The sequence below is a fragment of the Anarrhichthys ocellatus genome, unplaced genomic scaffold (genome assembly GCF_004355925.1).
Source record: "Anarrhichthys ocellatus isolate YVR2014 unplaced genomic scaffold, GSC_Weel_1.0 scaffold6, whole genome shotgun sequence".
Taxonomy (NCBI): domain Eukaryota; kingdom Metazoa; phylum Chordata; class Actinopteri; order Perciformes; family Anarhichadidae; genus Anarrhichthys; species Anarrhichthys ocellatus.
In genome coordinates this window covers 12,576,120-12,590,714 of record NW_022280036.1, presented here as the reverse complement: position 1 = coordinate 12,590,714, position 14,595 = coordinate 12,576,120, and the positions used below count along the sequence as shown (strand labels likewise).

Sequence of the window (14,595 nt, the reverse complement as noted above, 5' to 3'; positions counted from 1 at the left end):
ACGAGGCATCTTTTATCATGGTGCATCTCCTGCAATTCATCTTTAACAGATGTGACGAAACTCTCTCCCCCCTCTGCCTCTTTCACAAATCCAGCGTTTCTCTGTCTTCATCTCTGCCTTTGTCTCTCCAGCTTTCTCTCTCACTCACATACATATTGTAAATATTTATCTAATTTCTTCTCCTTAATTCAGGTTACCTCAGGACACCCACTAGGCACAGAAAAGAAGACTAATGCTTTCAGAGACTAATAAAACAAACCTGTTGGGGGTGGTAACCATAGTGAGCCAAAGAAATGCAGACCTGCAACACAGTAGAGTTGGATTGTGAGTTTATTTCCCCATGCTGTCCATCAATTGGACTGGAATATGACCAGACTCCAAGTCTCTCTGAGAGAATATAAAGCACACAGAGATTTCTTGGCCAAATGATTGGACATTCAGAAAACCCAAACCTTAATTCTTGTGTGCAACAGTCATTTATAGCTTCAGGATTGCTCAATAATGCATCAAAACCCACAGGCCTCCAGGGGAAGCAGTCAGTAATCAAAAAGTAAGTTAAGGTTTTCATAATAGGGCCCTATAAATAACTGGGGACAGAAATGAGGGCATGTAAAATTGATGAGGGATGATTCAAACCCCACGAGGTGGAGGGAGCTTAACGCAAGGAGAAGGAATGTGATGTTGAGTGGCCTGGCGATATGGGCATGTGAAGAAGATGAATTGCACAAGTGATTTGTGTCACCAGTGTCACTACATAACTGCACAGATATATGGACATCATTCTAGAGGCACTGTCTTTGAAATGGCGCTATCAATGTAGAAATAGGCTTTTACTGCACATTTCAAACAATCTGGCAACGCTTGCATAACCTATGGCTACCAATTAGAGCAGAACCTTCTTTCTAAGTCTGTGTATTACATCTGTTCCACAGAAAAGCCTTAAAAAAATGTTCCTTGTGTGTTCTGTACAATTTTATTATTCCATGTAATCTATACCAAGATCTAAGTTTCATGTTCAATATTTTTTCAACTGTGATTCAATTTTATATATTTATCTTTTGTTGCCAATTGTCTACATGTGTCTGATAAAAGAAGTGCAAGGGAGCACAGAACTATTTTTTTCCGCGTTCATTCCAACTTAGTTCAAGTGAGAGACAGAGTGCATACAGAAACATGACTTTTTGAACTTTAAGAATATGGGTTGAAATGAGCACCTAAAACAAAACTCCCACACATTCTTTCAGAAATGTAAAAGATGGTGCACTTGAACTTCTGCATCTTCTGCAGGAGTTCTGCTGTGTGCCTTACACTAACGTCACTCTTCTGTGTTTTGAAACTAGGTTTAATGAGGCCACTCAAAGCATAATCTTTAAAGAAACATATTCCCTCGACGTTAAATAGACACAATCTTGTAATCTTTTACCTCGAAATGAGGATTCATTAGGATGGCTTAAAGAAAAGAGATAGTGGTTGTCATATTGTCAAAATTAGATGGAAAACAGTAAGAAACAAAAGAAAAACAACTGAAGGTAAACAATAATAGGTCACACAACAGTACATAATTACTCTTACTACCGAAGGTTTAGTACAGTAGCCCTTTGATGTCCCAATAAAGTTTCTTTTGCCCCTGATTCCAATATGAGTCCTTTAATATTGAGTGTGTGCGGATACCGAGTTCGATCCAGTATTTCATTCATTAAATGCCGACTGAATATATATCTGACACATTAAGCGATTGTAGCCTACTTAATCCAACACACCTTATTTTTTTCATGAGCTTCTTGATCCAAATGCTGAAGAGCCTGGTTCTAAAATATTAAGCTGTAAAGCTTAAATTAATGATATGATGTGAATGAAAGTTTTATTGCAGAATGTGACTGAAATTGCCGCGACACAATCAACTAGAGCGAAGACGGATCAGTCTGTTGGCGTTGTGTGAACTAGAGAAACACTCACGGTTGCGTTACAGAGTTGAGCTTCTTCCCACACAAACCATCTGAGGTCCAGTGAAGACAACGGCTGCACGGAGCACTTTAACCCGACTACAGACTTATTTTGCCGTCATGTTTCTCACTGAATTAATTACTGACAGCTGATATGGCCTGCCACCAGCAATGGTTGTCATTTTAACAACTGTGAAAGTGACGGTCTGCGCTGGTTAAAAATGACGCCCTGAATATACAGTATGTACGCTGGTCTTTGCTAATGAGAAAGAGAGATTTGTTAGCATTTCGCCAACATCAGTGTCTTTAATCTTTTACATTCACATGCTCCAATTTTCCCTTGCATATGCAGGAAATGCTTGTACCGTGGGCTGATATACAGTAAAGGAGAGCAGTGTTGCCACACTAGCAGGCAGATGTGGAGAAGTCACAGTGGAGAAAAGAAAGGATCAGAATTTGATCTGCTTTATTTCAGCAGATATTGGATGATCCTTAGCATTGGCTCGGGGCATCTCTAGTAACCTTGCATACTGTGCATAACAGTGAAACCAATGATGCTTACCTTCGATATATCTCTTATTTCAATAGAAGTAGTTTTAAATAACTAAGTCAATGCTTCTGACATACGTAGTTCGAAGTTTTCTGTGTAAATGAATACATCTTCACATTCATCATGAACATTAATGGAAATAACACTGTTGTTTGTGATTCAAATGCACGTTTTAACATATATAGTGTGATAGGATATATTGTATTATCTAGATTCTCCATTCAAGCCCTTCAGCCTTTCTATAAATATCCCACTGATTAACTAATATTGCCATTTAAAACAAAAGCAATTGAATCCGACTCTACCTGGGAGATGCAGGTATTGTGCTCAGTTGATTGCCAACCTGACAGATGGATCATTTAACACTCAGTAGTGACGAATTTGAAAGAAACTATTGTTGATTGTTTCTGGCCAGGTAAAACGCTCATCTCTCTTATTCCAGCTATATCCTTCCTGCTGCCGGTACTCAGTTTTCAGTTTGTATCACACTTGATATCACATAAAGAGAAAAAACAATGAGTGGATTTTAAACTCATTTGGCAGTTTGCCAAGGACTGATTCAATATTTATTGGCGTCACTTTTTTTCATATTGAAGGCCCTGCATAACCCTCTACCATCTGCACATAGATATTACTTCACATTACGTTGTAGAGTTACAGATGTCTGAGATACAGAAAAGGCTCATTGATTTTTCTGCTACTTAGGGTCACGGCTGCAAATTCACTGATATTCTTGAAACAGAATGTAAGACAAATTTGGTATTCACTGTCAATAAAAACGTTTTGTCAAAAGTAGACACTTTGATGCTATGCTATTTCTTTGAAGCAGCTGTTATGCTGGTTTTCATGTGTAAACATGTCATCTTTAGTGGTTATTTGCATAAATAATTGCAATTTTATTAATACAAATATTTATTTTGTTAAATTAGTACTTTGTATCAAATATTACCAGCTGCTAGTGTTATAATAGTGTTATAAATATAATAATGTAACTATAAGCTTTATACTACACAATCTACATTCGCAAAAGAAAAAAAGAAAAGTTTAAATTCTTTTCACTTTCATATCAAGAATGTGTGACGTGCTCACCTCACCACATGTTGCTTACAGCGTACGAGTAAATGTTTCCAGCTAAAAATATTTCATACTCTGTCTGTTAAACTGTGTAATTAATATGCGGTTCACATGTGTGCCTGTGTACGGGTCACAGATCCACTACCTACCTAATTACTGCTAACTGTTACACCACCAATACAAACCTGCGAGAATTTAGATGTACGTATATAAAAAAGATATATATATGACGAGTGGCATGAAGACACTGTGACACCTTGATCTAATAATGTGCACCATGATTTTACTTTTACAGACAACTTTGCATTCAAGCATGCAGAACGGCAATAACATTTATTCAACAAATGTCTTGTTCTGTCAGTTTGTAAATAAATTCACAGCGCCTCCTTTGTGACAAGTAGCACAAAGCACCATCTCATCGTGCAATGCTCCATGAGTCAGTCAGAAAAAATATATAGTCTAAGTCTGTGAGTGTTGAACAACAGAAATGATAGCTAGTTAGACTTGTGAAAGTTTCATGAGGTAGCTGGTGGTGTGAGCCAATGGAAAGAAAACTCACAAACAAGTTCACTGTACTGAGGAAGAAGAGGACCAAAATGTATGAAAAGAAAACATTCTCTCACATCATTAATAACAGCCAGTCATTTTCAGTTTGACAGTGCTTGTGTGGAAAATATTTACTTAAAGTCGAAATGTCTGGGATACAAATAAATATGTATGTCAGCAGATATAGCTTACCGTCAAACTTTTTATGCCTCGAGACAAATGTCGTCCTCATATTGCGGCTGCTCTCATCGACCAAGTTCTCGAACTCCAGTTTGCTCTCCTGGTTGAGTTTGTCCTCCATCTCGGCTGTGCAGCAGGTGTATCCCTGGGGACAGACACGCAGGTGCTCACCTGAGGGAGACAGAGACAGAGACGTTTTTTTACACCCATCACTGCTGCAGGATTCGGTTTTTCAAAAGGATGAGCTGACTCTTTGATCAGAACTCTCCTGTGATTTTGGGACTCTCATCACCGAAGCTATCAAAGAGGGACAGACCGTAACAAATGGGGAAGGATAATATTTGTCGGTACCCTGCTATCGTGTGAAACAGAGAGAAACGTAGATATAGCAGTGCATACACCTCATGCTGGATTTTCACTATATATCAGTTCAAAAGCACTGTAGTAATGGCAACTGAGCTCATGTACATGAATGGCAGTGAATTCAGAAACTTTATTCCCGTTTCTAGGAAGTGTGAAGGCTATACCAATAGTAGACATGTGCCAAAAATATCTGGACAACTGCATTCATTGATTTTTTTTATTTTTTTTTTTGGTCACTTGGAACCAACACAACAAACAGTAAACAATATGCTAACCCCTTTCATACTACAGTCATCGCACCCATGTAATACACTATTCAAATATATTTTAAAAAGGATTACTGCAGCTTTAAGCAGGAATATTAGAATTTCAGAATCACCGCGTGTGCTCCAGTGCTCTCTCGTATAATACCAGAAAAATACACTCACGAGAGTGCAGATCTTCGGTGCGTCTGCAACGACCACTGCTGTATTGTGTGATTGAATGAATACAACTCACAATTGGCTGACTCCCCTTTCAGATACCAGTGGTCTATATGGCATCGTAAAACACACTTAATTCAAATAACAACTGACAGTTATGAGAAAATGAAAGTGAGTGAGCTTCCAAAATCAATCACGGTCAGAGAACCCTGTGGTCTAAAATGGCCCATTTACAAACCAATATATAACATAGTTCTATTCAAAAATATTTTAGATTACAGGATCTAGTTTGTTGTAATTTCTGTCAAAAAGCACTTTGTGGTAAAGTTATAACTGTGTGCAGCTGGAACTCATGAGACTCATGAGAGCGTATGGTGACAGACTTGGGGACTCAATCATGGACTTGTCAGTCAGAAGAGAAGACCAATGAACAAAAAGCAAAAAGAAACAAACTGAAGATTGAGATTGCAGTTACTGTGTAAACATATGAGAGTGCACTGATCATTATACGTATTTTTTCAAAAATATATTTCCTGGACAGCAACATTTGCGGAGCCGGCAAAGATGTTGCTAAAAAAAGGCAGCCGTAGTGCAACTTCTTTGGAAAATAATTACCTGTCTTCGACTCGTTACTGATACATACAAATAGAGCAATTTTAGAGGTGCCACATTTGCATACTTGCTGTATAATCTTCCTTCTGCTGCTCTACATCTGAGAGCATCAGACATCATTATCAGAGGTTGAGTTTAAAAAAAAGTCTGGCCAGCAGTCGAATGAAAGATTTGAGTTTTGAGAGTTTTGTTTTTTTTCAGTTCTACCTATTAACTTTTAAGGAAGAGACAGAGAAAATGACTGTCGCTGCACTAGTGGTGGATTGGTGCAGAAGAGACTCAGACTGTGGGACTTTTTTTTATGTATTCGACTACACAATGCAAGTCTTGACAGTCCCACTGTTGAACTGCATGCATATACAGTAAGCTATAGATGAAGGATCTCTGCATGGATAATGAAACAAGGAGGACGCACTATGTACGTGTTGGTACTCTCAAATGTGCTTAATCCTTAATCAGTCCTTAGAGAGGCACCAAGCTGCAGTAATGAGGTGCACCATCAACAGTTCAACACCAACCTATTGTCTCTAGAGTAACGAACAAGCCTCCTGGCCACTGAGACCAAACTCTCTAAAAACAACAAAATAAGCTGAAATGCAGAAGTCGATTTCCATTCGGTGATTCTTTAAGACTCTTTTGTTCCTTTAGTAAACGACAGTGCTGTAATCTTTTAGCAGCGCAACAGCATTCCTCAACTGGCACACGCTGTTTCCACTCTGTTGAGATGCAACTCTGTGTGATAATCCTCATTCCAAGCTGTCGTCATGCCTGCAGAGAAAACAATATAGTGCAGGACAGAGAGCTTGTGGTAACTGTAGCATAGTGGTATTATTTCATTGATATGTTTTTCCATCTTTTCGTTACATAAATCTCTGTTGTTTATCTTCTCAGGCAATGTTATCGGCACGGTTTGTGCTGTATCCGTTTCGCTTACATTTGAGCGCTCATTCCCTTTCATTAAACGTGTAGTGCAACATGCTCCATCACATTGTTTTGGGGCGGAAAATGTTGACATTGAGGAGTGGGGGAATTTAAGGCTGACTTGGGGTCAGTTTCAATTGGCAAGCATCAGCTGGTTGGCAAATGTCACAGAAAGTGCCTCAGGTCAGCTGTGTGGACCTTGTTTCCCAGGATCTGAAACGGCTGTTTGAAACGATGCCACAGTTTGGCACAAGAGTATGGTTTATTGTCACAATGATGGATAACTTTAGATAATGTTCACTCGCTGCATTAGGAAGCTCTGCAACGCTGAAGTAAGTCCATTTCAATTTGAAGTTTCCGTTGATGCAACAAATTAACTTAACTTTTCAAAGAAGGTAGAACACTACTGTTGGCAACTAAAGGTTGGCAAGAAAGAGAAAAAGATAAAATCAATAAAAAGTCCTTAAGTGCAAATGACAGCTAAAAGGAAACCATGGTGCTTTTAGATTTCAAAGGTTGCACACCCCTCTGTTCCTCTTTCAGTCTTGTTTTTGTATAAAGTATAATTTGACATATTCGGCTACTTTCAGCATTTTGAAAAGTGGTGATGCTGCTGTTATATCAACCGACGTAAAAAAAGGACTTTGTGATTAGCAGGTAGGAGTCTGAGCTGCATGTTTATGATCCTGTGACTTGTCACATGTTATCTCCTTTTCCCACTCGTCTATTTTTCTGGCTGCTCTCCACAATACAGATACCAAAATAAACAGCAGCATAGAGACAGCAGTAATGCCAACATAATAAAGGACAAACCTATTCTACATGTTTACTGATAAAACTTTCCCCTTTTTTTTTTCCACTGTGTTTATACATTGTGAGCTCTACTCCAAAAAAACAATACAAACAAAGGCCTACCTTGGTGAACTTGGGGAATAATCGTCCCCAAATCTAGATGGGATTCTGGCTCACTGGACCATATACAGTATGTCCCTTTCTAGTGGGTTGCAAGATGGAATTTGAAACCAAGCTGCCAATACACTGTATGCTTGCAAGATCACAGTTGTGCTCAGACTCTGTCAGGTTGAGTTAAACTTGTACGACTCAATACTAATAATGCCAACAAAAATAAAGATGTAGAGTGAAACGGTAGAAACCCAGGGACGTCTGTACGGGTCGAAGCACAGGTGATGTTGCTATAAAAATACATTTTACAAAGACAAATTAAGCAAATGAATTGTGAGTGCCTTCATGATAGGCCTGAAGGAATCAAGGTCATTTATACAATACATTGGTTTAAATTAACTATGTAATGAAAAATAATCAATGTATCCATTTAACAGCCACCAAGACCCAATTCCCAGCTTAGTCAAAGCAGTACGATGTGATTTCATAATGTACAGATCTATTTTATAGCTGCTATATATAGTTGCAAAACTATTAAAGGAAATAGATATGTCAGAGAGTTCCACCACATTTCCCTCCTTTCCATTATGACAAATATAATAAAAGAACATCATTATTATAAAAAAATAAAATAATTTGGAATCTCAGTACCTGAGAATAATAAAAAACACAATCAGTCGACTCTGAACAATTAAGCCTTGCTGTTACTGTATCCTTATGTAGAAAATAGCCTCAGCTATGGATTTTGACAAATCAGAGCTCTGTTAGCAAGTGCAGCACTACGGCAAAAAAACAACAACAAAAAACCAGACCACTGTTTTTGTCGCTGACATTTTTGTTGGCTGCAGGTGAAGAACAGCAAGTAGGAAGTTGGAGCATATCCATAGCATCTGTTAAAATGGCTTGCCAAATCAAAACTGTAAGCAATTATTTTACTGCTGCTGAAACTTTTGCACATTTGTTAAAAAAACACTTTCGGGTTCTACCTATATGGTAACATGTGCTGTCTGTCAGCCTTTTGACGAGCAAGCAAAGGATGAAAGTGAGAGTGGAAAGTTTGTTTTAACTGAGTGAGCAGCAGAGAATCACACACTGGATGTAAGCCTGCGGTGACAGAAGTGCTAATATATTAAAGAGGGTACAAGGCTCACGTCAGGTTCTTCATATACAGATGAGAAAAGCCTGCATCCACTTAGATGTTAAACAACACAGCTGTATCTTAAACATTAGATCTGGCACATACACCCACATTCATGATTCATTATGCGCCGAACCTAATCACAAATTCATGGATCAGCACACGCTAAGACAGACCAGCATACACATATACATAAAATATTATTTACTCACAGGTTTATCTTTGACTTATGAGCAAATATTTATGCAACCACTGTGAAAAAAAAACGTGGATTAAGGCCTTCGCTCATGTATTTAGTTTTCTAATGTACCACTCTGTCCTTGCAGCTGTCTCGACTGCAGATGTCAGAGAAGCACCGTACACATCTTTCCCTTTCAGAACAAGCTGATCAGAGATTTAAATGTATGTAATTACAGAAGGCAAGCTAATTAGGATAAATGCTAATCTTCTTCAGGGATTTTACAGTGAAACGTTCTGGCATTAGCTTAAATGTTTCCTAATCAAAAGGAAGTGAGGCATAAGAAATATTGTGCAGCTTACAAATGCAATCACACATTGGTTGTTTTGTTCAGTTTCTTTGATGCACAGATGTGTTTGGCTCCTCTGGATCACAATCTTCATGGACTGCGAAACCTGATTGAAGCGTAGCATTGTAATTAGGTGAAATTGCTGACTACAGTTTCAGAGAATGCTTGCACAGGCCGGCTCACTGCTGATGAACGGCTGGAGAAAAAAACGGCAAGACAAAGCCCGTTTGACACATGCAATCAGCCACAAAGACGCAGCTCCTTTCACAGAAGAAGAAAGATCCCCAAGCCATTATGAATGTTAATTTAAGATTATCATGTGTGACACATGTTTAACCACAGACAATCTGATCTGCTAAATAAATATAAGTCATTGGGAGAAAATGGATGGACCTGGAGGTATGATTGTGTGGAGATTTAAGAAGATCTAACGTCATGTGGTGGGCTTTATTCCACAGTTGCCTTGTATTTGGCGTCAGTTCCCTTTGGCTTTATGTCCTTTGACGTTAAAGAAGCATGGACTCCGCGTGTTTGAGGTTTCATACACAGGCAGATGCTGCAGTCATGTCTAATGGGAAGACGTAAAGGATGACACATTTCTTGTCCTTTCTTTCTAATAGTGGTTCATTAAAATTGGCAGTAGAGCCAACAGTTTGTTAGACAGCCATGTGATGTTGCAGCTCAACAATTGCAGCAGATGCCCTGGTGAGATTAGTGTTGCTAAATTCTGGGAATCTTCAAGGTGGAAACTTTCCATGGGAAATAATAAAGAACGAGAATAAAATGGAAATATATGGGGTTGTCTGCTCAGGCTGTGTTTACCATGTCATATGCAAATAAAACCTAACCATTTACCATCTCATAAGAAGACAATCTTTTAATTCGGGCCAATAGATCCATTATTTTCTCAAATACACACAATGTGAAATGTGCCATGTGGTGAGTTATCTAGCTGTCAACATAACTAATGGGGTACTTTGAAAATGTGAGCAGTGTGGGATGTGTGGAAACTTAGGATTTATACCGAACAACTAAATTCTAGAAGAAATGTCTGACAATAAAAGATGAATGTAAAGAGATGAATTCAAAGTGAACTCTTCAATTGACTGGTTAACTAAAATATCCTGAAAAAACTCAAATGTATTCACTCATGTAATATAATCAACACTTCCCTGAAAGCATGAAGTCCTTTGGCTCAGACAGTACAGCAGCGTTGACAGCACATGTGATGGGAGGATGCACTGTGCATGCAGAGGGTTGTCATTTATTGAATTCCTATTTCATGGGATGCTGGCAAATCATCTATACATCATTTGCTGGAAGAGTGCACTGCTGAATGCAGCGCATGGTTATAAGACCTAGTATTACTATTTCATGTGTATTTCCCACCAAATATGTAAAAGATATTTAATTGAAATTTGAAACAATGTAGCTGGCCACCTCTCACTAATGCACCATGGCAGGATTTAGCTGCAGCCAGAGACTGTTTGAGGTTAAACATGGTGTTATCACTGCGGTCATACCTTGTTTTTCTGTATTTAAAAAGAAAAACAATCCTTAAAAAAGGCTAAAATTTGCTTTATAAGTGAAAGTGTACAATACATTTCGAGAAAAAAAGGACTATTGATATAAAAACCCTCACCGACCCTCTCCTGGACCCCCTGCAGTTCGCCTACAGAGCCAACAGGTCTGTAGAAGACGCAGTCAACATGGCCCTTCACTTCATCCTCCAGCATCTGGACTCCTCAGTAACCTACGCCAGGATCCTGTTTGTGGACTTCAGCTCTGCCTTTAACACCATCATCCCGTCTCTGCTGCATGACAAGCTCTCTCAGCTGCACGTGCCCGTCACCCCCTGCAAGTGGATCAAAGACTTTCTGTCTGACAGGAAGCAGCGCGTGAAGCTAGGAAAGCACGTCTCAGCCTCTCGGACCATCAGCACCGGTTCCCCCCAAGGCTGCGTTCTTTCCCCTCTGCTCTTCTCCCTGTACACCAACAGCTGCACCTCCAGTCACCAGTCCGTCAAGCTCCTGAAGTTGGCGGATGACACCACCCTCATTGGACTCATCTCTGGTGGGGATGAGTCCGCTTACAGGTGGGAGATTGACCATCTGGTGAGCTGGTGCGGTCTGAACAACTTAGACCTCAACGCTCTAAAGACAGTGGAGATGGTTGTGGATTTCAGGAAGAATGCAGCCCCACCAGCCCCTATCACTCTGTGTGACTCCCCGGTCGACGCTGTGGAGTCCTTTCCGCTTCCTGGGCTCCATCATATCCCAGGACCTCAAGTGGGAGCTTAACATCAGCTCCATCACAAAGAAGGCTCAGCAGAGGATGTACTTCCTGAGGCAGCTGAAGAAATTCAACCTCCCAAAGACGATGATGGTGCACTTCTACACAGCCATCATTGAGTCCATCCTCTGCTTCTCCATCACGGTCTGGTATGCTGCAGCCACAGCCAAGGACAAGGGCAGACTGCAGCGCATCATCCGCTCTGCCGAGAGGGTGATTGGCTGCAATCTGCCGTCCCTCAAAGACTTGTTCACTTCAAGGACCCTGAAGCGAGCAAGAAAGATTGTAGCCGACCCCTCTCACCCTGGACACAAACTGTTCGAGTCCCTTCCGTCTGGCAGGAGGCTGCGGTCAATCAGGACCAAGACCTCATGCCACATGAACAGTTTTTTCCCATCTTCAGTTGGGCTCATCAACAAAGCCCGAGACCCCCACTGACTCTGACATCCCCAGGATAATTCCCTACCAGTCACTCCCCTGCACATCCCCTCTAGGTTTCTTACTTAAATACACTCAACACTTACTGTACATCTCACTTGTTTATAGTCCTGTTATCTGTTCGTTTGTGCACTTTATTTTATATTTTACTTTATTTTATATTTTACTTTATTTTATATTTTAATGTAAATTTTAATATATTTCTACTTTTTGCACTGTGTTGATTGTTGTTGATTGTTTAATGTTATGCATCACCCGTCATGTCAAATTCCTTGTATGTGCAACATACCTTGGCAATAAATGGTTCTGATTCTGATTCTGATTCTGATTCTGAGAACTAGAAAAGTGCAGTTTGATAGAATGAATTAAAACCACAATTGCCTCCCGTCTAGACTGCAGAGGTGTTTTTCACTGACGTGTCTTATGCAACAGATACACTCTCATTGTAAACTATGCAGCTGTCGGCACCGGCTCGATGCAGCAAAACTGCAGCTGACTTTGCAACCAAGCTGTCTTTACCTGCCAGGTTAAGAATAGTTAGGAGTCAGTAGTATATGATGGTATTAAACAGTCAACAAAATCTCGTTTTTTCCAAAAAGTGTGAATCACTTTAAGGTCCATGAGCATACAGTTACAAGTGAGTACAAAACATGTTAGGCTGCAGATTAGCCTTGGACAGACAAACCGACAGACACATGCACACATACGCAGGACAGGATACATAATCTTTTGGCAGAAATAATAAAAGAAAAGTAGGAGTGCAAAGAAATTTAAATAGTCTCAGATTTAAATTAGCATATACTGGATTTTCGAGATTAAAGTAATGAATATGATATCTTTCTGAAATCTTTGGCCAATTTCGATGATATTAAAACTAATCGCTATTGGGACTAGATAAATTAGTTCAGCATTAAAGATTCTTATATAAGTTACAACTATTACAAATGGATGTAAAGGGAGGGCATGTTTTTTTTCTTTTCATACAGTAACACAAGATAATAGATAATGGGTCATAAAATAGAATAAAAAAAAAAAAGCACTTGAAGCAGACTTCTCTAAAATGCTTTTGCTTCAGCTGGAGAAAAATCTCATGCATGATTATACTGCAAAGTAGCAGGGGGTTGGGAGGACTGAACAGTATACTGGCATGTTTAAAAAACTTGGGTGAGCTCGCTAAAACGTTTGTCTACTTCCACTATCGAGAGATAGAAAGCAGAGGCAACAAATAACAAGAACAAAGAGGAGAAGGAGGGAAATGTTTGTATAAGGACTCAAATGGTTCAATTCAAAGTAAATACACGTTTACATTGTATAGTAAAGTAGATAGTGTACAGTGTTACACATGGACATACAACTCTGACCCTGCTAAATGGCTGTCAGCAGGTGGGTCTGTATATTGTGTTGTCGCGCTGCAAGGTGTGAGACCTCAATAGTCAGAGAGCGCTGAACTCCGATTGGTCTCAGCAGACTCATGATAAGGCTTCAAAGGGAACGATGAGGATAAGGCTTCAAAGCTGAAGTTAGGAGGTCCTAAGGCTTCCACTTCAACATGGTCGATCGAGTTATGTGAAGATTTAATGCAATAATAAAAAATAAAGGATGTAACCCATCTCACTCATAATCATACGGCATAATATGCACTCATTTTCTTTGTCACAGCTCAGCTGAAGCTTTTCTCTGGAAGGTGTGAAATGTCCTATTGGGTCATTTCATACTCATTTATTTAAAAAGAAACAACACAAGAAATGAATGTTTCATTTACCAAATATCAACATACATGGTTCCGTACAGCTAAATAACAACCGCCACAGGGTCATGAATGAAATGGCGCTGGAGCCCATTGGGCTACGTCTTGGGTCTTTTTGCTGCGCTGTTATGAACTGCTCCAACAACAAACTGCTCCAACAACAAACTGAGGCTTTGAAAATAGCCACAAGCTTCTGCTCCATGAAACCACTTATATTTTCATGAATCTCCATTAAATCATCATGTTTTGATTGCCTTCTGAGTAGCATGCCAACAATGGACCGACCAGGGGCGCATATATAGACTGCATATCCCTCACTAGCTGGAGAGTTTCCTGGCTAAAATTCAACAGTACAAAGTGTTTTCAAACTATGCATTTCTTCAGATTGCAATGCAAAGAAATCATGGAGTTTGATTATTTAAATCATAAGACAGCAAGTAGTTCCTGTTGCGTTTAATTCCACACTGCACTTTTACATCTAGACCGCAGAGGTCGGACAGAAGTAGTATGTTAGCAAACATCTCTGCTTCCACTGTCAGTGTAAAGGGGCCATGACACTGTGTCACAACCACATGTCAGACTGTCAAACAGCTTCTGAAACTCCCACACCTTTCAGACGTAGGATTGCAGGGGCTTTGTCCCACAATTTCCGGCTTTGATGCAACCGCTGGAGCTGATGGCGGCCACTTTCAATAATGCTGAAGAATACCAGAAGCTGTTCTCCGCTCCGCTAAAGTTACCCACCCAAAACTGTGCTCCTTCTCCTTCTCCCCCTCCTTAGTAGGAGAATAAATCTGAGCGTTGTCCTTCTACTAACCGGCACTTATGTGAAATATAGATATGAAATAATTAAGAGGATAAATATATTTCAACAACTAAAATACCGCCACAAATCTTTGACCCACTTTGTTCATATCTGGACTTTTAACGGTATTAACC

The 14,595-nt window shown here is 39.7% G+C and overlaps 1 protein-coding gene across 2 annotated transcripts in view; it reads right to left on the bottom strand.

Annotated features, from left to right (window-relative positions):
* Positions 1-14,595, bottom strand: part of LOC116383129 (glypican-6-like) — a 123,203-nt gene that overhangs the window by 91,398 nt on the left and 17,210 nt on the right. For both annotated transcript variants that reach the window (XM_031846709.1, XM_031846710.1), the window contains exon 2: positions 4,306-4,464. In XM_031846709.1, coding sequence (XP_031702569.1) covers positions 4,306-4,464 — 159 coding nt within the window. The remainder of the gene's footprint in view (positions 1-4,305; positions 4,465-14,595) is intronic.